The 25,474-nt window shown below is 43.9% G+C and overlaps 1 protein-coding gene across 1 annotated transcript in view; it reads left to right on the top strand.

Moving 5' to 3' along the window:
- Positions 1-769: 769 nt before the first annotated feature.
- The window catches only part of LOC310798158 (ATP-binding cassette sub-family A member 2-like), a gene marked incomplete at both ends in the record, with an annotated part of 105,623 nt that continues 80,918 nt past the window's right edge, over positions 770-25,474 (top strand). Inside the window, 9 exon segments of the mRNA XM_083660633.1 lie at positions 770-904; positions 2,875-2,931; positions 5,542-5,572; positions 20,953-21,152; positions 22,009-22,129; positions 22,382-22,687; positions 24,197-24,270; positions 24,273-24,420; positions 25,196-25,298. Coding sequence (XP_083516759.1) covers positions 770-904; positions 2,875-2,931; positions 5,542-5,572; positions 20,953-21,152; positions 22,009-22,129; positions 22,382-22,687; positions 24,197-24,270; positions 24,273-24,420; positions 25,196-25,298 — 1,175 coding nt within the window.

Here is a 25,474-nt window from a genome sequence, read left to right as displayed (position 1 = left end):
CGCTGCACTAGCGCCTCCTCTGGTCAGTCGGGGTGCCTGTCTGAGGGGAGGGGGGGGGGGTAGCGTGATCCTCCCACGCGCTACCCCCTGCTGGTGAAACCCCTCGCTGTCAGGTGACAAGAAGCGGCTGGTGACTGCACATGTATCGGAGGAAGCATGTGCTAGTCTACAACTCTCTCCAGATCAGCAGAGGGGGTGGAGCAACGCCCGGGACAGCAGGGGGAATTGGCCGAGTACAATTAGGGAGACAAAGGGTGAAAAATCGGCAAAAAAATACTTGATCAAAAAAGTAAATTACAACACTTCATCCTAAAATAAATGGGGGAATGTATTGAACACACTAAATTGTAGGAATGTATTGAACACACTAAATTGTAATGATATCTGAATGTATTGAACACACTAAATTGTAATGATATAGTAGTAGTAGTAGTAGTAGTAGTAGTAGTAGTAGTAGTTGATATCTGACAGTTTCAAATGGTTTTCTGTAACGATCATTACATTATTTCACAGGCCTCATAGGACAGACAGTTAGACAAACTCCAGTAGTGCTGCAACACTAATCCCATCCAGACAGGTTTTCATTTGGATTGAGTTCTGCTTGAAAGTCTTTTGGAAATGAACTCCTATGTTCTTTTTTTATGACACAATGCTGGACAAATGTATTTGTTTAGCAAATGACAAACAAAGAAATCACCTTCGTATCACAAATTCACACAGTTATATCTGTGAATTTGACTGCAGGTTCCTACAGCATTTCACAGAGGACATGAAGTTCAGCGTTGAGTTCACGGTCAACCGTTTGACCATGCGTATCCAGCACAGAGCAGCAGAGCTGGAAGAGGTGCTGTTCCCTGCTGGAGCCACTCCCTCCAGCCACCAACCACTCAGGTCAGACTCTAGGGCAAGAATCTAGCAGAGCTTCTTCTCCTGTGGAACAATACAAATGTATTGAACATGTGATTAGAGACAGCCATACTACAGTCGGTCCCTCTAGGATTTTGTGAAACTGTTGCGATCAAAGTGCTTGATTTTGCAGCGGTATTTCTCAAAAATTGCAATGCAATTTGCAAAGTTGTATTTGATTATTTTGTTGTAAAATTGTGGAAAATGGCAACAAAGAGATCGTGATCCCCCCCCCCCCCCCCCCCCCCCCCCATAGTACCTAATGGCAGCTTTTCTCTGCAGTCTTTGTGGAGAAATTGCAGGAATATTGAGAAATTGCAGGCCCCGCCTACATTGCAGTGATTGGTTGAATTTGGATTCATTATTGCAATCGCAAAATGGTGGAGGGACCCGACACCGTAGCTTTCATCCTAACCCTCAAACTGAATCCCTGAAATGTTTGTGTGTACAGTAGTTTGATTAACAGTCAACTGGAGAACAACCCAGAGCAGCGTAAAGGCTTTTGCACACCAAGTCCGTATAGTCAGGGAGCCATGGGGTTGAACCTCGCTTCGTCGGATAAAGTTTTTTTCTCTGCTGATTCTTGTAGTTTGGGGGTATCTATTCAAAATACAGGAGGGTGCCCGCCGGTGAGTACCCTTGAGCATTTTCAGATATTAACCCCTTAATTGCCAAAATTCCAGAAAAATAGGGATTTATGGGATTTCATGCAAAATATTCAAATCAAATGCATCCAATTTGTTTTCTCCAATGTCTATTCATAAAGGAGGTCATGTACAATGTATTTCATTCCACATTACATAATATTAACCCTTTTAGGCCGTGCCAGCAAAACAAATGTTTTATGACAATAGGGGTTGTGCTGGATGAGAACATCCATTGAGCCTTGGCAGGTGGCAGGTGCAGTGCACAATTGCTCCACTTTGCATCACTGATGACAGCCTACAGTTCGTAGCAAAAGTTAATTGAATTGTGTGTGTGTGTGTGTGTGTGTGTGTGTGTTGCGTCCATGCGAGCGCGGGATGTGTGTTTCTCACAAAATGTTATTGCACTTCAGTTTACATCAGTGCCTATGACTTCATCAGTCATGTCATACGATGATATGCTCTTATGACATCACTGATGACATCGTCAGTCTTATAACATCACTGATGACATCATCAGTGGTCTTATGACATCACTATGAGATCATAAGTTGGACAAAAATGTAAACAGAGAACAGAGCAACATGCTCCCTTTTATATGGATTTTATAGGAATAGCCAAGCGAATGTGATTGGATCAACAACGTTTGACGCTAGGCCAATCAGATGCGGAGAAGGGCGGGTCATGCCTTTGCCATCCTGGGAAAAAATAAATAAAGACGATTACTTAACTTCCGGTTGAAAGGTCAGCATGTGTAAACTGTCCGGACATTTTATTTATTGCCCAATTGTTATTTATTGTTAAAAGTTCTTCTTGAAGGGTGCTGGGCGTCATGCCTTCACTGTAAAAAAAAAAAAAAAAAAAAGGAGGAGAAAAAAATGGCACTTTGGGCATCAGGGGAAAACGGGCAGGTGCTCGGGCACCCCTAGCACCCACCTCTGCACGTGCCTGATTAAGAGAGTGTGGACATTGCATTTGATGTAAACCAGAGCAATTTAGAGAGAGACTGGCGTCAGCGGAGGACCAAAATGTGTGACTCATTAGCTAATGAACAGCCAGGAAGGGTCTCGCGCTACTTTTGAATGCTAAAATAAAGCTGATAATGTACAATTTAATTAAAAAAACAAAAACAAAAAAAACGTTCAGAGTACAACACAAACTGTCCATTTTACTGCAACTCGATAGTGTTGCTTAATCCAGGACCTTACTTCCTGGAACTCTTGAGAGTAAAAAACTGGTCCATTGGAGTGAATGGAGATGTCGTGACTCTTCTATATACACGGCTCTGATGTAAACTAATGACTTTGTCCTTGTCTCATACTAGGTAGCAGGGCTGGACTGCAATGTATTCTTACCGGTGCGATGGCCGCTGGGCCGCTGGGTAAGTGGGCCGGTCAGGTTGGTGAAAAAGTATGTATTATGTATTTGATTGGGCCGGTAGCGGCCCATTCAGGCGTCAATAATGAATGATTCTGGTCTCTGGAGTGGCCCTCTAACCAATGCTAATGTATAGCTTTGTAATTTAGGATGTTACCTGAAGGCAACACAGGTGGTGACAGCCAATGACATGCACGGAAAACGTATGTATGTCTGTGTGTGTCTCTGACCACAGAGAGAGAAAGAGAAACTGTTCCTCGTGTTATATTTATTTCCTCCGTCTTGCTGCTGCTCTGGGAGTGCACGCGAGAACTGCTGCATTAACCCACTCTGCTAACAGACGTGTTGTTCAAAGATGTTGTTGGTGCTCCCTCTAACTCCACAATGTGCAAGATAGTAATAGGCTATGTGTCTCTGTATAGGCGGGTGCACAACGCACACACCCTGCTGAGAGCAGCGCACACACATGCTGACATGCTGCGCTGCTGAGACGCACAGTGTGCGACTGAAATGTCTGCACTTTAAAAAAATCAGTGTTATGTTTAGTACTTGTTCAAAAGGCCGTCTATCAGCGCCGTTTGCTGAGGATGCAGATCAGGTACGCGCTGGGGATTGGAACGGACTCGTGCTGTAGCGGGCACGCGCTGTAGTGTAGCGGGCACGCGCTGGAGAGGTGAAGTGCGAGCGGACAGAGAGAAGAAAGCGAGTGAGGAGCATGGTTCATGTCCGCGGTTCAGAGACTGATCTCAGTTAGTACTGTGTGCGTGCGTCCCTGAGACCTGTAAGTCATGTCACTGTTTAAGTTATCAGTTAATTGCAGTTAATGTAAAGCATAAGTTTATATTCATGTTGGAGATTTGGTTACCCTAGAAGGATGCGTGATGGATTCCGCTCCTAGTACATGTGGCTGTTAATTGAATAATTGATGGAATGCCATACTCCGTGCCTGTCGGGTGCATTGTGGAGACTATGCTATGACTAAGATTATATTAGAAATAGATGTTTGCCCTGCATTAGTATTGTATAATTCATAGTGGTTTGTGGTTTGGTGCACATTTAAATAGTTTTATTGTATCAAGCTTAGGCAAGTAATAGTAATTATTAGTGATTGTTATTTCCACGATATATGTACATGTATGTTGATATGGAGGCTGATATGCTGGCTATGTATGTAGTGAACATACAATAGTTTATGTCAGTATATAGTGTATATACTGTGTGTATGTATGCATAGATGGATATAACTGATGCTATAGGCTTTGTGGTGGACTAGTTTATTACTGTAATTATAATAATGTATATATATATTTTATTTCTTTACAGAACCACATACACATGTAAACCACGCCCATGTCTGACCATTGCTCAGTCAAGTAAAAGTCTTGAAAGAAGATAAGTTGTCTGCTTCCGTGTTTTAACAGACACACCTGGAGCGAAGTTTAAATCCAATCAGAACCAGCAAGTTATAGTATCATATAGTCCTTTATTATAGCCTCAACAACAGTACTGTACTTATGTCTATTTAATAAGTAAACGTTGAGTTCTCACTGGGCACGTTTATTCAATGCTGCAACATCATTACACCTAAAACCCCTAGACCGGGTCATAACATGTGGCTTTATAAGTAAATCCCCAACCCATGCGAGCGCGAGCTCGAAAAATTGGGCCGATTCGAAATTGTGGGCCTGTCTGACACATGGCAGGTAGCTTTTTTGATCCCAGTCCAGCCCTGCTAGGTAGGTAGGTGCTTCATACTAATGATGTGATTCATGACCAGAGACTTTGACAATCCATCAGTTCCTACATGGTCACTGAAATACCAATACCCTTCAAGGTGGCAAGTGGGCGGGGCACATGAGGTTTATCGCTCTATAAACTAGCAAAGAAACACACAAACACACATGCGTGCGCACACTCACACACCCGCACACCCACAGCACAGAATACTACAACAGTTACAAAGAAGTGTAATTAGTGAGTTAGAGGCCGAGGCCCAAATCCACTCAAGATTGTTGCTAGCGTAAATCCGAAATCAGTCAACCATTGTTTTCATTTCCACCCATATTATTTGCAGAAACTGTCCAATTTCATTTTCATGATGGTGTTTTGGCGGGGCTCCAGACTGCAAAACCATTTCATCACATTTTTTGCAATCATTTTTCTTGGCAGTGCTACCCAAAACTATAACTGGTCACACCAGTCAGTGCAAGTGGTATAATGTGTCAGATAATAGGAATCGTTGTAAACTTCCCTTTAGGAGAATCCAAATTCATTTTCATTTGTGAGCATTTGCATACGGTTTGCCAAACACAACAGTCAATGAATGATCAGTGTCAGGCACTTGTGTGCCTTGAGGCAAGTCCAGGTGTGCTTTGGGATGTTGTGACAACCATACATTATTATTGCAAATAGTCTACATGTACAAAAAGTCACGAGTTAATTTTGAATTGGACTATATCAGTTATTTGTATGCACTCATAGGCAGATTCTATAGCCTAAAGAAATGATTTCAAGGATAACAGAGAAATAATGATGGGGAAACACACATAGAGGCTATTTTGCACAGGTATTAGGTGTGCCTTGAGCTTTTGTCTTGCCCTTTGGTGTGCCTCAGACACACACAAGTTTGAACACCACTGGTCAAGGTAGTTCAGATGTCACCTGCACATACTGTCTGTACACACACTCTTCCCCCATAAGCGACCCAGACATGTTCAGGCCAAAGTGACAAGTTATTAAGACACAAGTTGACCCTGGTGCCTCTCTATCTCAGATCTTCTACATTCGATCGTCAAATAGGTCTAATTATTTATTTTTTATAAATACTTGATTCTAATCGGTCCCATTTCCAATTGATTGTAAATATGTAAAGATCAAAAAGTCTTTGATCAACAAAAACAAACATCTAAAGCCTTTAGAAAAGAAAGAAACAAACACTGATTCAACTTGTTTAATCAAGTAAAAAATTACAGGCTCTGAAATTTAATCTCATGGCTGTTCCTGTGCAATGCTAACTGAACCTCACGTCATATTAAGATAAACAGAATTTCTGGCGTGAGGACTCTGGAGACGATGAACCAAGCACACACGGATACACTCCAATTATCGCTCTCCAATGATAGAAGTAGAATTGGCTACAGCCCAGGTGGTGTATGATGGTATATAATCTCTGGTCCTGGATTTGTTTGAAACACAGTCACTGAAGAACTAAATGTAGGAAATGAAATAAATTAACTGACAGTCCTTAAGTCAGTTTTGGTGGAGCACAAAGTCCTTCATCGCTTGTGGTAGTGGTAGGGAGTGGACTTGGTTCAGCCGATGTGTGCCCAGCACTGACCAGACTGTGAGGACATCTCTTGGCCTCCAGAAAGACCCTGAGAGCCTCAGTTTCTTCCCCCAGGCTGTCCGCATGATAAATGCAAGACAGTAGTAACTGTAGGACGTTGCCATGTTTTTTATTATTTTTTCTAACAATTATTTATGGTTCGATTATGGTATTTTATGCAGGCCGTGTTAGGCTACTGCTTTTTAAATTATTTGGTCTTTTTACTTAGGATACTGTACAGCACTAAATGGTTAGCACTTTATGATCAGCACTTTATGACTCTTATGTCCTGTGTCTTTTATTAGTGGCCGGGCCAGCGAAGCGCCAGGCCACTTCTTGTATTTGCCTGTATTCTTCATCCTCCCGGGAAGTTCGACTTCCCATGGATGAAAACTAACCAAACTTTGCACAAAGGTCCAGTCCCATGCCAAACGTCTTTGACACAAATTTGGGGCCAATAGTCCTAACGGTGGCACTACAGCGACCGTCTAAAGTTTAAAACTTAAAAAATTCATAAAAAATCAGGCGTACGTGCTACGGCTTTGCAACTTTCACCGAAATGTGCGCCTAAATGAGGGGAAGCTTTTGTACAATGCAACCTATGGCCAATTATGAAGTCTAAAGACCGCAAAACTGCAAAAACTGCAAAAACCATTAAACCCTACTCCTCCCACATTTTTTCTTCAAACGACACCAAACTTCAGTATCTGCATCGTTAGACTGTTCTACACAAAAGTATCAAACCAGATTTTCGATCGGTCAAAAATTGAGCCCACAGTGCATCAAAACGTTGAATTCTGGCCCCGTGTATAGCCTAATTACCTTAATTACCTTTGGCAATTAGGTTGTATTTGTGATGTCATCAGTCAGTCAAGCAATTGTGATGCCATCACTAATGTCACTCGAGCAATTGTGATGTCATAATATTTTTTTTCCCCATTGACTTGCATGGGGTTTCGAAAAATCTTGTTACATTTGGCAATTAGGTTGTATTTGTGATGTCATCAGTCAGTCAAGCAATTGTGATGCCATCACTAATGTCACTCGAGCAATTGTGATGTCATAATATTTTTTTTCCCCATTGACTTGCATGGGGTTTCGAAAAATCTTGTTACATTTGGCAATTAGGTTGTATTTGTGATGTCATCAGTCAGTCAAGCAATTGTGATGCCATCACTGATGTCACTCGAGCAATTGTGATGTCATAATATTTTTTTTCCCCATTGACTTGCATGGGGTTTCGAAAAATTTTGCAGTAAATTAGCTGTAATTCAGAAACCATAACAGCTACAGCTACGAAACTTCGTAGGGAGGTGCACAGAGGGGCCTTATACTATACACGAAAGAAATACACAAATTGAGCAGATGGTGGCGTTATAATAGCCCTCTTTACAGCCTGCACTCGGCCCCTAAGGAGGATCTGCAGTCCTCTTCGGCCGAGCTCGTGTTGGGCCAGCCACTAAGAGTCCCTGGGGAGCTATTGTGATGTCATGTCATAAGTGACATCACATGTGGTGTGATGTCACTCCTTTGCATCGACTTCCACAGTACGGCAATTGGGTTGTATTTATGATGTCATCAGTCAGTCAAGCAATTGTGAAACCATCACTGATGTCACTCGAGCTATTGTGATGTCATGTCATAAGTGATGTCACAAATCCTTTCTGGTTGACGCTATATAAGTGGGAACAGTATATCTTTCCATGTAAGGTCCCAGTTGAGATGCCTCGCAACAAAAAACGCCATCAGATGATCAAGAAGCTCCATGCTGCAAGGAAATCAGAAAAAGCTGGTGCTAACACTGCAATTGCTGAACAAATCCATATCAACAATTCCCCAGATCGATCAAGACATAATGTTGGTGAAATCCCTGCAACATTATGTCCCATGGTCCATAACTTCTGAACCGTATGGTCTATCATCAAAGCCTTGAGACTTGCCCGGCCATGACCCATTGCTGCGCAGCAGCTATAATTGTTATTATTGTTGTTTTCTTTCTTCTTTGACACAGTGTAAAGGCAGAGACCTAATCCTATTTCATTTCACTGCATGTTTTACCTTGTATGACATTGTATGTGACAAATAAACTACCCTTGACCCTTGACCCTTGAGGATCCGCCCTCACATCCAGCTGTGCCTGCTCTGTTTGTCACCAGGGCCGGGTCAGCACCGTGGTCCAGCAGCAGCTGGACGAAGGCCGTGTTGCACCTGTTATTCAGCACCACCTCCAGCAGGAAAGAAGCCACATCACGGGTCAGAACGCCAGCGGCCTGGAGCAGCAGGCGGAAGCAGTCCAGGTGGTTGTGTACAGCACTGATGTAGAGAGGGGTCAGGGTGTCTGAGCCGTGTATGATTCTGTTCGGGTCGGCCCCGGCTTCCAGGAGGATCCGGACACAGTCCAGGTGACCAAAGCTCACGGCCAAGTAGAGAGGTGTCCAGTAATACTCATCAGCTAGGTCTACCTGTGCTCCCTGTGTGATCAGGTAGTCCACACAGGCAGCATGACCCCACAAGGCTGTGTATGCCAGAGGGGTCCCACACCCATAAAAACACTTCTCATTGATCTGCCTTCTGAAGTGGTCTTCCTGCAGCAGGCTCCTCAGTGTGTCCAGGTCTCCTTCACAGACGGCATCATAGAGCTGCGTGTCATCATGCCCTGCTTGAACAGCCATTCCTTCAGATGTGTCACTGTACCACACTGACTTGTATGCTGTGTCTCAAACAGAAGGTATTATTTGGCCGCAGCTCGGCTGCTGTGTGGCCAATGAGACCAGCATCACTGATGATATCAGATTTATGACATCACTGATGATGTCACAGTGGGATTTATGACATCGCCAATGATGTCACAGTGAGATTCATGACATCACTGGGATTTATGACATCACTGGGATTTATGACATCACTGATTAGGTCACAGTGGGATTTATGACATCACGGATGATGTCACAGTGGGATTTATGACATCCCAGTGGGAAAATCACGGTGCAGAGAAACATTACATTACATTACATTACATTACGTCATTTGGCAGACGCTTTTATCCAAAGCGACTTACAATAACACATTTTTTGTCAGCAATAGAACAATCAACTATGGAGCACAGTCTGTGACAACTACAACTTCTGAAGGAACAGTGGTACAAGTTTAGGTTAGTGGTACAAGGTTGGTTAGGTTTTTTTTTTTTTTTTTTTATATAAGGAAAGAGAGAGACGAAGTTAGATCAAGGAGGGCCCAGAAACAGACATCTTACAGACATACTTCCCATCTCTGATTCATTTAAACTTTTTACAACACCAGCAACAGAATTAACTAATGTGAGCCCAGCCTAAAATCCATTAGCCATGATTATGGCGCTACAATCCACAACATTTTGATAGTATTAGTCTCATTATTAATGTTGAATATATTATTGCATATTATTTTAGTAAGCTATCAATTAATAATTATCCAGTCACTGTAATAGCTACTACTGAGACTACTGAATGTGCCACATGATTCAGAGGATGAGGAGCGCAATCTAAGAAAAATCGCAAAAACGTAAACTTTAAAGTTTGATTTATTCAAATGACTCAAATGTACAAAAAGTGTCAAACTCATCATCAACACCAGACACTTGCTATTATGCGTTGATTGTGCACACTATATAAAAAACTAGGGAAAACCATCTCTGATGGTAGAAACTATGTGACTGCCAAAAAGTGGCACAAGGCGATTTAACCCTTGAAAAGCTGGTCTGAAAAACGCCATAGGTTGAGGCCACGTCTCATCATAGACAGGCCGCATGTCTGGGAACGCCCACAAAATGTTAAACGGCTGGCGCGCGAGTGGGGTAAAACCGCCGATATATCTCATGGGCTGACTCACCAAAAGACGTGCTGCGGCTCTAAACTACAGGTTCGGGGGTTCTAGAGCAGAAGACAAGACGTCTGCTCAGATGTGCGTTTACTGCGGTGGTTAAATCCCCGATCGTGTCTGCCTGGGCTGGGCTATCAGCTAAATTCTAACTTTGCTGAATGGATAGAACAGGGGAATTTACCCCACCCTGACCCTGCCCCCAGGCTAACCCAGCGTCTATTGTGGGCGTTCCTAGAGCCTGTATGGGCGTTCCCAGACATGCAGACTGTCTCTATAGAGCCATTTTGGGGATACTGTAGGTTGTGAATTTGAAGTAACTGGTTTTTAACCCTTGAAAAGCTGGTCTGAAAAAGGCCATATAGAGCCATTTTTTTGTATATATGGGTAGGTGGACAGTATTTGTGAACATTGATATTTGATACCTTTTTCCTCCCCAAAGTGAAGTACAGTAGCTGGTTTTTCATGCATTTCACAGGTCTATTAGACCATGAGAACCAGTTTTGGCCAGACTGTACTCCACATATTCAGACAGTCTATTATGCCCCTGTTAGTAGCATTAATTGATAACTTCAACATCCTGCATGCTCACCTTTTGATATTTAATTATTAAAATGATGGGTGCTTCTTCCGCTTCCGGTGTAATAGACTGTTTTAACTTGACAAAAAGAACGTCTATGAGGATTTTACAGCAGAGCCATTCTGCTCTCCAGCCGTGTCGTTCGGGTGCTGGGATAACGTAATGCATTGTGGGTAGTCGGCTACTGTGGCTAATGCTAGCGGCTAGCGTAATAGTTACTTTACATGGCAGTAAAACGCCACTAAATGACCAAATTGATTCAACTTTTAACCATTTCGAGTAACACTGTTTCCATACGGACCCCCAGCGTTGGTTAGTTGTTTATAACGTGACTAAGGAAATGGCAAGCTGCAACAATAAGTCATGTTAAACCGGACCTTGTACCCACAATTATTTTTTTACAGTGGGGCATTCAACAATAAGGTGGATAGGCTAGTGATCATCTCTGACAATCTCAATGAGACTCATGATGGCTGGGCATATTGTAGCAGCAAAGCCACATCAAACCAAGCATCGCAGAGAAAGCTATCCGGCACCGCCGAGGGAAACAAACCGCTATAGCGCTTTGAGGGATTCATCATTAAAAGCTTCCTTTGCAATGCTGACGTTAAAGTTGAAATGATCTTACAAAGTCATTATTTCGTTTGTGATTCAACTCCGAAATTGTTTTAGTGCTTCAGTACAGAGATTTGACTAATCTTGTCAAGGTATTGAGGGAGTCCATATAGCTCTCTTGTTTTGATGAAAGAGTTTTAGCTGATTCCTATCAAGGCGAGAAAAAGATTTCTGTGTTTTTGTGTGTGTGTGTGTGTGTGCGTGTGTGCGTGCGTGTGTGTGTGTGTGTGTGTGTGTGTGTGTGCGTGTGTGTGTGCGTGTGCATGTGCAGGCTGCTATGTGTTCCCGCTGTGGGTGTATGACTGGAATGAATGTGATGAAAGGGTGTTGCGAGTTATCTCTAGACCTGTTACACTCTCTGGCACACTTTGTAGAGGAGAGAGCCTCTGCAGCCTGGTCACATGACGCTGGTCACATGACGCTCATACTGGGGCCTTAGAGGAGGGGATGGATGGTGGACATTGCCGCTGTAGGATTGGCCCGCGTCAGAAGCAGACATTGATTTGTCAGGAGGGGGAGGGGCATAGAAGAAGAACAACTTAAACTTTTTTCTTCTTTTTGTCTGTCGACTGTTGCGACAATAAATGAGGTTTTTTATCAGAACTAGGCATCTCGCGCGCTCGATTCGCCCTGCAACCGCCCTGCAACTTGCATACGTAGCTCAGCCGCAGCGCGGCCTCGCCCACGGCTCGGCTGCTGCATGGCCTCGCCTGCCCTATTGGCAGGTAGGGATGCAACGGTGTGAGTTTTTGACGGTATGATAACCTTGGACAAAAATAGACGAAATATTCCCATACAGCCGACGTCGTCTTCTTAGATGGGGGAAAGTTCAGGGGGGTCCTTGCGGCTCCTCTCTACTGTGATCTAGTCTAGGTAGGCATGCAGCCAGGGGGAGAGGCCACGTAAGCTGCACTCTGCAAGCGACCTGGGCACTTTGTTTTGGGGAAACAGCTGATACCGTGGGGAAGGTATGACGGCAAATCTTAGTGGTTTTGATACCGTGACGTTTTCAAACCGCGGTATACCTTCAAACGGTATACCGCTGCATCCCTAATTGGCATGTAGAGATTCAGAGTAGATGATACACACTGGGAGGTGTGAAGGGCAGATTTGGCTGCTGATGGTCTGATGGTGTAGTTAAGCCTATTTGGGTATTGTGCATCCTACCCTGAAACATGCACAGAACATTGTGCATGGCAAACCAGGCACTTCACAGTTGCACTTATTTTTTTTTGTTATCAATTTTTTTATTCATGATTTTGTTACATAAAACAGTACAATGTCAAGTACATTTTGAGATGTCCCCGGAGGGATCAGGGAGAATAGGAATAAAGACAAAAATACAAAAACAACCCCCCCCCCCTCCCTTTCCCACCCCTGTGGCGATCTGGACCCACCCCACCCACCCCACGTTGGTTTTAGAAGAAACAGAGAACACTGTTAACATTCAACAAAGAAAGTAAAGAAAATGAGTATTTAAACAAAAATGATCAGGTCAACAGCTGTTTGACTTTAGTTGCTGTAGAGGTCCATGTTAATAAAGTTTTTTCACAAGCTCCGTGCATTCGAGCTATTGATAGTTCCATATGCACAATGTTCAGGAAGGACATAATCCATGATTTATGGTTGAGAATGTGTGGAGGACTCCATCTTAGAGCGAGCATTTTCTTGGCAGCTGTTAGACCTGTAAATAATACCTGAGATTTATAAAACGGTAAAGCAAAAGGTGATGTGTCATTCAAAATGAATAGTTTAGGACAGCAGGGGACAGGCACGTCCAACAGATCTGATAATGTGGAGGAAATCTTTTGCCAGAATATTACAACTCCAGGACACTCCCAGAACATATGGATGAATGATCCGACAAGGTTGAGATTACACATTTGGCAGACAGGGGTGGAGATGATTTTCATGAGGTTGCGTTTTCTTGGTGTGAGATAAAGTCTATGTACGAAATTAAAGTGAATTAGTTTATGGTTTGGATTTTTGGACGTGCTGTCTATATTGTCCCATACGGTGGACCAGTTCACCTCAAATTCATTGAGACCCAGGTCTCTCTCCCACACTTTTTGGACAGCAAGATGACCAGAAGAGGAAGTCAGTAACAAGTTATACAGTCTGGATACCAAACCAGTAGTGTGTACACCTATATTAAATATAGTATGAAGATTATGTGATCTTAAGGGACTGGTCCAGGGGACGCCATATGCACGCATGGAAGATCTGAGTTGCAGATATAAAAAGAACGAAAAGCCAGGTAAATCATAAGTTACTCGAAGATCGTTAAATGATCTGAGACCCTCATCACTACAGACATCAGCCAATACATGGATACCCCTACTACTCCACTGAGGAAAAGTAAACGAGACACCTCCAGAAAGTAAAGCAGAGTTATGAAAAATAGGACTATTTTCATGCCATTTTACATGAGAATGGGTGGCTTTCTCTACCTTATGCCAAGTGGATAAAAGAAAAGACATTATGGGGCCCATTGATTTGTAGCGTTTAGCGAAGCCAGGCCGAAGGCATTATGGATCCGGGTTGTCCGTACGTACGGACGTACGTACGGCCGGCCGTCCGTACGTACGTCCGTACGGATGTTTGTTAACGCGATATCTGAGGAACGCCTTGACGGAATTTCATCAGATTCGCCTTAAACATTCACTTAGGCTCAAGGATGATCTGATTAGATTTTGGTGGTCAAAGGTCAAAGGTCAAGGTCACTGTGACCTCTCGAACGCCATTTTCAAGCTTGTTAACGCGATATCTGAGGAACGCCTTGACGGAATTTCATCAGATTCGCCTTAAACATTCACTTAGGCTCAAGGATGATCTGATTAGATTTTGGTGGTCAAAGGTCAAAGGTCAAGGTCACTGTGACCTCTCGAACGCCATTTTCAAGCTTGTTAACGCGATATCTGAGGAACGCCTGGACGGAATTTCATCAGATTCGCCTTAAACATTCACTTAGGCTCAAGGATGATCTGATTACATTTTGGTGGTCAAAGGTCAAAGGTCAAGGTCACTGTGACCTCTCGAACGCCATTTTCAAGCTTGTTAACGCGATATCTGAGGAACGCCTGGACGGAATTTCATCAGATTCGCCTTAAACATTCACTTAGACTCAAGGATGATCTGATTAGATTTTGGTGGTCAAAGGTCAAAGGTCAAGGTCACTGTGACCTCTCGAACACCATTTTCAAGCTTGTTAACGCGATATCTGAGGAACGCCTGGACGGAATTTCATCAGATTCGCCTTAAACATTCACTTAGGCTCAAGGATGATCTGATTAGATTTTGGTGGTCAAAGGTCAAGGTCACTGTGACCTCTCGAACGCCATTTTCAAGCTTGTTAACGCGGTATCTGAGGAACGCCTGGACGGAATTTCATCAGATTCGCCTTAAACATTCACTTAGGCTCAAGGATGATCTGATTAGATTTTGGTGGTCAAAGGTCAAAGGTCAAGGTCACTGTGACCTCTCGAACGCCATTTTCAAGCTTGTTAACGCGATATCTGAGGAACGCCTGGACGGAATTTCATCAGATTCGCCTTAAAGTCCCTGGAAACCAAAATCCACAAAAACGTTCTAACTATGTTATTTAGGGTCTTATGTTAGTAATTTTGTGCCTCCGAAATTATTATACATTACTTTCAACCCAAAGCCTTAAAATCGCCACTTTTCTACAAGATTCTACAAAGTACTTCCTCATTGAAGACAGCAGTGCGCGAGGTGCTAAAACGCAGGAGCTTATGACGTCATAAGCTCTATATAACCTTTGTACACGCGCGCAATCCGCACCCACCCTCCTTTTGTCCGTTCTGCCCCCAGTGACAGCGCTCCCTCGCTGTCCGTCTCCCTCCCACTCTGTGTGCCGTCTGTGTGCCGTCGTGCTTCTCTCTGCCTCTCTCTCTCTCTCTCTCTCTCTCTCTCTCTCTCTCTCTCGGGACTAGTGAGAGAGCGAGAGACACACAGGCGGGTTACGCAGGTTACTCTCTCTTTCTCTCTCACACACACACACACACACACACACACACTCGCGAGTGCTGTGTAATTCGATCTCTTTCTCCGTTTCCCTCCCCCCCCTCTGTCTCGCGCTCTCTCTCTCTCGGAAAACCTGCTGCAGATGGGACACGCCCACACAGTCCGCGGGAGAAATACACTCTAAAAAATAATGATTTTCTCATGAGTTTTGCCAGACTGTCAAACCTAAATTTATATACTTTGCGACGTTCATCATCGTTCAAATTTGGCTGGTGGCTTATTAACATAGGTTCCTGTGATGTGATGAACTCAAAATGCTAAATAATAAAGAAATATTTCTGGTTTCCAGGGACTTTAAACATTCACTTAGACTCAAGGATGATCTGATTAGATTTTGGTGGTCAAAGGTCAAAGGTCAAGGTCACTGTGACCTCTCGAACACCATTTTCAAGCTTGTTCACGCGATATCTGAGGAACGCCTGGACGGAATTTCATCAGATTCGCCTTAAACATTCACTTAGGCTCAAGGATGATCTGATTAGATTTTGGTGGTCAAAGGTCAAGGTCACTGTGACCTCTCCAACGCCATTTTCAAGCTTGTTAACGCGATATCTGAGGAACGCCTGGACGGAATTTCATCACATTCACCTTAAACATTCAATTAGGCTCAAGGATGATCTGATTACATTTTGGTGGTCAAAGGTCAAGGTCACTGTGACCTCTCGAACGCCATTTTCAAGCTTGTTAACGCGATATCTGAGGAACGCCTGGACGGAATTTCATCAGATTCGCCTTAAACATTCACTTAGACTCAAGGATGATCTGATTAGATTTTGGTGGTCAAAGGTCAAAGGTCAAGGTCACTGTGACCTCTCGAACACCATTTTCAAGCTTGTTAACGCGATATCTGAGGAACGCCTGGACGGAATTTCATCAGATTCGCCTTAAACATTCACTTAGGCTCAAGGATGATCTGATTAGATTTTGGTGGTCAAAGGTCAAGGTCACTGTGACCTCTCGAACGCCATTTTCAAGCTTGTTAACGCGATATCTGAGGAACGCCTGGACGGAATTTCATCAGATTCGCCTTAAACATTCACTTAGGCTCAAGGATGATCTGATTACATTTTGGTGGTCAAAGGTCAAAGGTCAAGGTCACTGTGACCTCTCAAACGCCATTTTCAAGCTTGTTAACGCGATATCTGAGGAACGCCTGGACGGGATTTCATCAGATTCGCCTTAAACATTCACTTAGACTCAAGGATGATCTGATTAGATTTTGGTGGTCAAAGGTCAAAGGTCAAGGTCACTGTGACCTCTCGAACACCATTTTCTTTTTTTTTCTTCTTTTTTTTTTTTATATATATTTTTTTAATCCCATTTTATCCCCCATTAGTGCTCATTTGATTTCTCAATCCTGGTTGCTACTCCATCCTCTGACGATCTGGGGAGAGCCGAGACTGGCTCCATGCTTCCTCCGAGACATGGGCAGTCAGCCAGCCGCTTCTTTTCACCTGACAGAGGAAGCTTCACCGGTAGGACATAGCACGTGGGAGGTTCACGCTATTCCAACCAGTTCCCCTCCCTCTGAACAGGCGCCCTTAACGATCAGAGGAGGAACCACGTTAGCAACCAGGATATTGCATGTTTTTGTGAAGGGGGTTCCTATATGAAGGAAGCCCCCGGGAGGCACGGGGAGAACATGCAAACTCCACACAGAAAGGCCCTTTTGCCGACCCCACCCGGGCGGTGGGCACTCGAGGACATGCGGACGGGCACGCATTCCTTCAGCGCTCACCTCGTCCCCAGATGGGAATCGAACCCACGACCTTCGAGCTGTGAGGCGATAGTGCTTACCACTGCACCACCGTACCTCCAACGAACACCATTTTCAAGCTTGTTCACGCGATATCTGAGGAACGCCTGGACGGAATTTCATCAGATTCGCCTTAAACATTCACTTAGGCTCAAGGATGATCTGATTAGATTTTGGTGGTCAAAGGTCAAGGTCACTGTGACCTCTCCAACGCCATTTTCAAGCTTGTTAACGCGATATCTGAGGAACGCCTGGACGGAATTTCATCACATTCACCTTAAACATTCAATTAGGCTCAAGGATGATCTGATTAGATTTTGGTGGTCAAAGGTCAAAGGTCAAGGTCACTGTGACCTCTCAAACGCCATTTTCAAGCTTGTTAACACGATATCTGAGGAACGCCTGGACGGAATTTCATCAGATTCGCCTTAAACATTCACTTAGGCTCAAGGATGAACTGATTCCATTTTGGTTATCGAAGGTCAAAGGTCAAGGTCACAATGACCTAACAAATGCCATTTTCAAGCTCGGTAACGCCATATCTCAGTAACACCTTGACTAAATTTCTTCACATTTGGCTCAAATATCCAATTCTGCAAAGAAACGCCTTGATGCAATTTCTTCCAATTTGGCTCCAACATCCACTTGGACTCAAGAATGAACTAATGGCGGAGGCATAAGTCCGCGTTGCGGTCGTTCTAGTTTCAATACTGTAGGTAGGTTCTGCCAAGTTTTTTTTTTGAGGATTCTGGCTCATCTTTCAAGAGCCGAGGATTCTTTTCTGCTAAGATTTTGTGAACACAAATGATCTCAAAAGAACTAATAGAATGTGTGCTTTCTCTGTCTAAAAGAGTTAGTTTGTAGAGTTAGTAGTTATGTAGGCATTAGCAGTAGAATACAGCATGGTTTCAGCGTCTGAAAATTTATTCTGAGATAAATGGCTTTTTGTGAAATTCGATAGAACAGTCACTTTAACCATTTATTTTTGGCGTAAGACGTCAGACATCTAAACAATAGTTTTGAACAGTAATTTCCTCCATAGCAGCAGGAAACCCCCCTCTCCTTCAAACTCCTCCCTCCATGGGTGTGTCTCTGGTGGCTTTGCAGCGTTTGTCACAAGCGAGGCTCTGCCTGTCTGTGCTGCCTGGCTGCTGGCGGCTGCTCTTTGGGCGAGTCTGCATGAGTCGTTTCGGTTGTGAGCTCAGCTGCAATGAAGCTGCGTGCGATTGTGGGCTTTCTGCCGTGTTTCAAAGTGTGTTGCACGCATAATCTATTATGCAAATTTGCAATCCCCCACCGCCAGCTCCCAGCGCGATAATGCGCGAAAGCGTTTTCGCCAATCCATTTTACAGTATGAGAATGGTTTCCTCGCGCGTTCCCCTGCAGTTTTGGCTCAGCTTTTTCTAGTCTGGAGAGCACTGTCGCCACTTAGTGGGTCGGTGGAATGGGTTGTACACGTTCGGTGGCTCCAATATTTTTATAGGAGACGTGGGGGCCGTTGATCCACGTCCCACCGTCAATTTTTTTTTTTTTTTTTTTTTGACGACTCAACTCGTCATTGGCAGTCAACCGTTGGATTTTTTTTGACGAGTCAACTCGTCAATGGCAGTGAACGTGTTAAGAGGTAAATTAGAGTAGATTAGGTCTTGTAAACGGTGTGGAGAAGCTATTTCTTCCTCTATTGTTCGCCATGAGACTGAAATGTTGGGGTCTAACCAGACTGATAATGGGCGTAATACATATGACCAAAAATACATCTTTAGGTTGGGCACGCAAGTCCTCCATCCTGTCTGTCACGTTGTAAAGTAGTCAATTTAATTCGTGGGCGCTTCCCTCGCCAGATAAATCTTGTAATGAGAGCGTGAATCTTATCCCAGTAGTTTTTAGGAGGTGAGAGGGGTATCATATTGGAGAAGAAATTAATTCAAATGTCCATTTATTAACTGAAATGCGGGCTTGCGGAGAAAGTGGGAGAAGAGTTTGTTTTTCTAAGTCGGCTTCCACTCTATTTAAAATACCTTGGTCATTTTTAGTTGTGGTTATGTAGAGAGAGGGGAAAATTTCTATCCCAAGGTATTTAAAGGATTTTACTACTGGGATGTGAGGAGGTAAAGTGGAAGGGCAAAGAGATGAGTTAAGTGGGAGTAGGGAGGACTTAGACCAGTTAATTTCAAAACCTGAGAGGGCACTAAATTCTTTGAAGATATTTAGAACATATGGTATGGAGGTAGTGGCATGGTCTATGTATAATAAAATATCATCGGCAAATAAAGAAATGTGATGTGTAGTGTTACAGAATGTGATGGGTGAGATCATAGGGTGTTGTTTTATTGCTAGAGCTAAAGGTTCGAGTGAAAGCGCAAATAATGATGAGGAAAGTACGCAGCCTTGACGGGACCCTTTGAAGATAGAGAAAGGAGAAGAGAAAATATTGCCTGTGATAATCATAGCTGAAGGATTAGCATAGAGAACTTTAATCATGCTAATGAAGTTAGTGCCCAAGCCAAATTTATCTAGAGTCATCCATAAGTACTCCCATTCTAAATGATCAAATGCCTGCTTGGCGTCCAGTGAGAGGACTGCACAAGGGGAAGGAGTGTCTTGTGTGAAATGTATCACATGTAAAAGTCTACGTATATTATCTGCAGCTTGTCTAGTTTTAATGAAGCCGGTTTGATCGTGATGTATAAGTTTGGTCATATGTTTTTCAAGTCTCATGGCTAACACCTTTGCATATATCTTGATTTCTGCATTCAAGATTGAAAGAGGTCTGTAGCTGCTGCAAAGGGAGGGGTCTTTCTTAGGTTTTAAATGCACAGTCAAAATGGCAGAGTTGGCATCCCTATTAAAAGAGCCCTGTTCTATAGAAGTGGTGATCATCTGTAACATGGGGTGACCCAGGCAATCCCAAAAGGCAAGATAGAATTCTGGCGGAATGCCATCCCAGCCAGGTGATTTGCCCTTTTTCATGGCCTGCGTAGCTAACTTAAGTTCCTCAAGAGAAATAGGAACTTGTAGCTGTTCAGATGTCTCCTGAGTTAGGGATGGTAAGTTCACATTATTGAGAAAGGTTTCACATTTATCGTGATCTAGAGTCACTTCTGAAGAATACAGACTAGAGTAAAAATTACGAAATTCATTATTTATAGGATTGGTGATAGGGTTATTTGAATGGCTAGAGACAATAGTAGAAATAATAGTGTGTCTGTTGTCATGTCTCAGTCTCTGAGCAAGGAGATGACTCACTCGGCCTGGGCCCATTAAAGTAATAATTTCTTCTAGTTTTGTGAATAAGAAATTCAGCTCTCCTTCTGAGGAGGGAGTCGAGTTCTATACGTGTTACTTGAATATTTAGATTTCTGGTTTCACAAAATGATATTTGCTGCTGCCGCTCCTGCTCGACTAATGTTGATTCCAATTCTTGAATTTTATTAAGTTTAATCCTGCTGAGATGAGAGGCAAAATATATTGTGGTGTTTCTAATACATCCCTTCAAAGCATACCAGAGGATGCGCGGGTCGTCTACAGAACCGACATTTTCTGATAGGAATTTATCTATTTCAAGTCTGGCAAATTTACAGTAGTCTGCATTCTTCAAAAGTTCGGTGTTCAACCGCCAACGTGTTGCCGGCTTAGGAGGTGTATTTAATAAGGTAAGTTTGACCAATATGACCTTCCTTTCCTTCATGAAGTCTCCAGCTCCCCTGCCTCGTTCTTCTCTCCTCTCTCAGCCTCTCTCCTCTCCTTCCCTCCTCCGCTCCCCTGTCTCGTTCTTCTCTCCTCTCTCAGCCTCTCTCCTCTCCTTCCCTCCTCCGCTCATCCACCTTGCTTTGTTTTCCTCGTCCTCCAGAGCAGGCCGGCCAGCCGCAGCAGCCTCCCTCGTCTCTGTCTCCATCCTCGTCGCTGTCGCCTTGCTCCGAGGCTCGGGTCATGCAGTTCATCCGCCAGTTCGTAGCGTCCTGCCTGCTGGTGTCCGACTCCAACACCGAGCTGTCCTATGTGCTGCCCTCCGAGGCCGTGAAGAAGGGCTGCTTCGAGAGGCTCTTCCAGGTCCGTAGTACACAACGATATTAAGATGATCGGCAAAGACGCTAGTAGAGATATCATTTAACATGACATGCAGAACAACATAGCGAGAGTCTGTGGGCCACTCTCAATATCCTGTATCTTCATGGAAAACTGACTGATTGATTTGTCCAGAATCTGGGATGGTGCACATTATGAGAAGATTTGCCTATACAGTATGTTGGATAAACATACATATTTATGTAGTCCTGCTGTTCAAACTGGTTAATAGCCCTTAAGTATGGATTTAGACTATTTATATATGGTATATTATAACAAAAAATTTGCAATGAAAAAGAAAATCAGGAACCAATCACTACTTAACTAATGTTACTGCTAGCATACACTTAGCAAGGCCTGCTATGCTGACATGCTATGCTAACATCTTCCACAAAGGATTATGATTGACCTTATCAGGAAATTGGGGAACTTGTGATGAATCTTCCCCCAAGCAATTTGAATGGTAGAGAAATGAGAAAGGGGGGAAAAACCAATGTTACAATACCACTAATGACAGCAGAAGCAGTAACTTGCAGTTCATCAGCTATAGTCTATAAAGGTTACTACCACAGACGTTTCAAACATGGTAGCTCAACTAGGACCTCATGGACATCCTCTTGGACACATCACGTGAAGATGCCGAGCCCCCTGACCCATACAACCTGAAGAAAGACAGAGGAGCAACAGGCAACGGAGAATGCACAGTGAACATATTTCACCCATACAGCCAAGAAATACATTGGTTCAATATCTGAAAAAGCGGTTTGGAGAGTGTAGCTTGAGGCCTTTGTGAAATGATTGATATATAGTGGTGGTCACTTCTGTTGTATCTGCCCCGCAGGCTTTAGAGCAGAGCTTGGACAGCCTGGCGCTGACCAGCTTCGGGGTGATGGACACCACCCTGGAGGAGGTCTTCCTCAAAGTCTCTGAGGAGGACCAGTCGCTGGAGAACAGCGATGCCGGTGAGACCCCCCCTTCCCCACACACACACACACACACACACACACACACACGCTGTCTCTCACAGCTCAACACCTCCACAAAGTTTTCGGCGGGCTTCATCAATTAGTTATGACTTTCTCAACGAGAACAGATTTCTGCAAGATGTGCATCATCTCGAGTTAAAGTGCTGACTTGAGACTTTTGCCAGTTTGTTATTTTGCGCCGCGTTAAAATGCTAATGTCCTCTCCTTCCTTCCTGCTCCCTTTGGCAGACATGAAGGACTCCCCGGGGGGCAGCTCGGTGGGGAAGCCAAGCGCGGGGGGCCTGGGGGCGCCTCAGGGGGGCCTGGGGGCGCCTCAGGGGGGCACCGGACCCTCGGCCCAGAGCGAGAGGCCGGAGGTGGTGCTGAGCAACCTGATGATGTGCTCCAGGCTGAGCCACAGCCAGGCGTCGCTGAAGTCGTCCTCGTCCATCGGCTCGGTGAGGGGAGACGAGGGGGGGCTCTACGCCGACTTCTACGGAGAGTACTGTCCACTCTTCGACAACGGCCAAGAATCCGACTCGGCCAGCCTGAGGGGTGAGAGAAGGAGATGTGCTGCGTCAGACGCTCTGTGAGCGTTATGACAGCTGCCACCCAGAGATTTGAGGGTGGCACAGTGGAGAAATGGAAGGCTTTTTCCATTTCTGGATTTTGCCCCGACTGCTCAGATTGTCTCAGATAATACGGTTACAGTAAAAGTAAAAGTATTCTGAAATTTAAGATCGATGAGATTAGACCAAATGTTAATTATCCCTGTGGGGAAATTTGGAGTAGAGTAATGTACAGACCAAATAAAATAAGAATGGAGCAAATGAGGAAACAGAAACCATCTGGAATTTTGACAACACCAGAATAGACAGCAGAATAATTAAGTATGACTAGAATCTAGTCATCTAGTCCCTAGATCACACATGTGGCCCGCGATGGAATTGCAAAAAAAAGATACATTTGTATTTTTACAGTGCACCTGAATACCCGCTGAATAAATGTCCAAAATGTTCATGTTATTCTGGCCAATACTCCACTTCTGTTATAGCATTTCAGTCTGGAATATGGAATATCTTTCAATACTCTTTATGACTAAAAGGCTAAAAGTAATCTCATGTGTAAGAAATGACCGTTCTACATTGAAGTAGAAATTTAAATAATGAACTCGTTGGTTTTGGATTTGTTTAGCTTCAAGAGTGCATTTTTGTTCGTGTGACCCTCAACACAGGCTTTAAGAATCCCGGGCCACTAAGTGATACTTATGCTTAAATTAACCCACTCATATTCTGGTTTATTTCAAGAAAAACATTTCGGCTAGTGGAAATTCTAATTGGCTGGTAACTTTAAAATCTAGCAGCCATATTGGTGGTCAAAAAAGTTAATTTCAAGCACTGCAGGGAGAGCAGGTGGTGACATAGGAGTGAGTGAGAAAAGGATCAAATATTGGTGGTTAAGACTGAATAATAACATCACAACTGTTCATTTAAAATGAGTTATTCCTCTAAACGTGGCTTCAAATGCCCCAAATTTTTCGCGCCGGCGCCGTTCGGCCCTCAGCAAAATCTGGTAGCGAGGAAATCTTTTTTGTGGCCCTCTCTATCATCAAAGTTGCCCATCCATGGGTTACGGTATGACAATATTTGTTTGGCCCCCAGCGACAATCTGGGTTTCTCATGTGGCCCCCAATGAAAAATAGTTGCCCACCCCTGCCCTAGATGAATGAAATGTAATGTATGAATTAACAGCGTGTATGCAAGGTGTGAAAAACATCATATAGCATATAGCAATAAATCAATGGAGAATATGTGCAATATGAAAAAAAAAATATATATGAAATATCATACAGCATTAAAATAAATGTAAAAATGAAGATATATGTGCTATATATACAGATTAGCAATGAGCGAAATGTGCAGAACGCCATACATACAGTACTGTATGTACTGTACAGACTTGACGTCTAGATGTTGTGCAGACATGCATTGTAACAACTTATTAGATACATCCAATCTGCTATTTTCCTGTTCCCCCCACATCTGACATCTCCTTCACCTCCAGGGGACGCAGAGAACCCCTCCTCCCCACAGCCGGAGGTCCTGGAGGGGCAGGGCAGCTTCAAGCTGGACGGCTGGTGTGGTTAAAGCTTCGCCAGTTTCACGGCCTCATCGTCAAGCGCTTCCACTGTGCCAAGAGGAATACCAAGGGCCTCTTCTCTCAGATCCTGCTACCTGCCTTCTTTGTCTGCGTGGCCATGACCGTGGCTCTGTCTGTCCCTTCCATCGGTGAGACCATAGATGACTTCTAGTTATTACACACTTTATAGCCTGGTAAACAAGCCGCTCACGTGAACTCACATTTCATTTCGTTCTTCGTTCCCGTCTGGCCTGAAGCCTACACCCAGTGTTTTGCAGTGGGTGGAGGTTGGGGCGGGTTTACTTGCCTTGACAGACAACTCCTTCAGCCAATCAGCGTTGGATCCAGTCAAACCCAAATCCACTCGGGAGAACGGCAAAAGCATATTTTATATAGTTGCGGCGATACTCCTGTACTTGTTATTGAGTCTATTTCTGCAATAACTGCACTTTATGGCTGTTTAAACTAGACGAACATTGACATTACTCCTCGAGGCGATCAGGCAAGGAGGCGGCCATTATTGATTTGTTAGTGCAGTGCTAGTGGCGTTCTTGATTGGCCAACTTGCGCTGTCAATCACAGGGCACTGAGCGCAGTCACTGATTGGCTCTCCCACTTTGCAGTTTCTGCTTAAAGCCCTCCCAGGGCTTGAGGCCAGACGGTCCCGCAGAACCAAATTAAATGTGAGTTCTGGTTGGTTTACCAGGCTACTTTATAGTAATCATCCACCACATGTTCCTATTTTTGAATGTCTGTTTTACTACTCTCTCTATTGCCACTTGTTGAACCGCACTAAAACCATGCTAAGCTCTCTGCATTGTTAGGCAGATACTGATACATAATGGTACTTTGCATTTGAAAATAACATGCAAAAAAGGCAGCACTGGTACTGTAGATGAACGAGCTATTTCTTCTGTCTTGCAGGAGACTTACCGCCCCTGATCTTGTCCCCGTCTCAGTACCACAACTACACCCAACCAAGAGGCAACTTCATCCCCTACGCCAACGAAGACAGACCCCAGTACAGGTCAGACACATTCCAGGAAGAGCATTTGTTTTGTTTTTGACCATTTTCACAATAATTACTCGTACAAACTGAGGGATCATAGTGCAGCACGAGGGAGATGAGGATATATGTAAGTCATGGGGGGTTGGGGGGTGACCCCGTGGGAAAAAAGATAATTGTTTTTTTGTTTGTTTTTT

This window comes from Poromitra crassiceps, assembly GCF_964638095.1.
Source record: "Poromitra crassiceps genome assembly, chromosome: 25".
In the NCBI taxonomy this organism is placed as follows: Eukaryota; Metazoa; Chordata; class Actinopteri; order Beryciformes; family Melamphaidae; genus Poromitra; species Poromitra crassiceps.
This window is presented reverse-complemented; position numbering and strand designations above follow the sequence as displayed.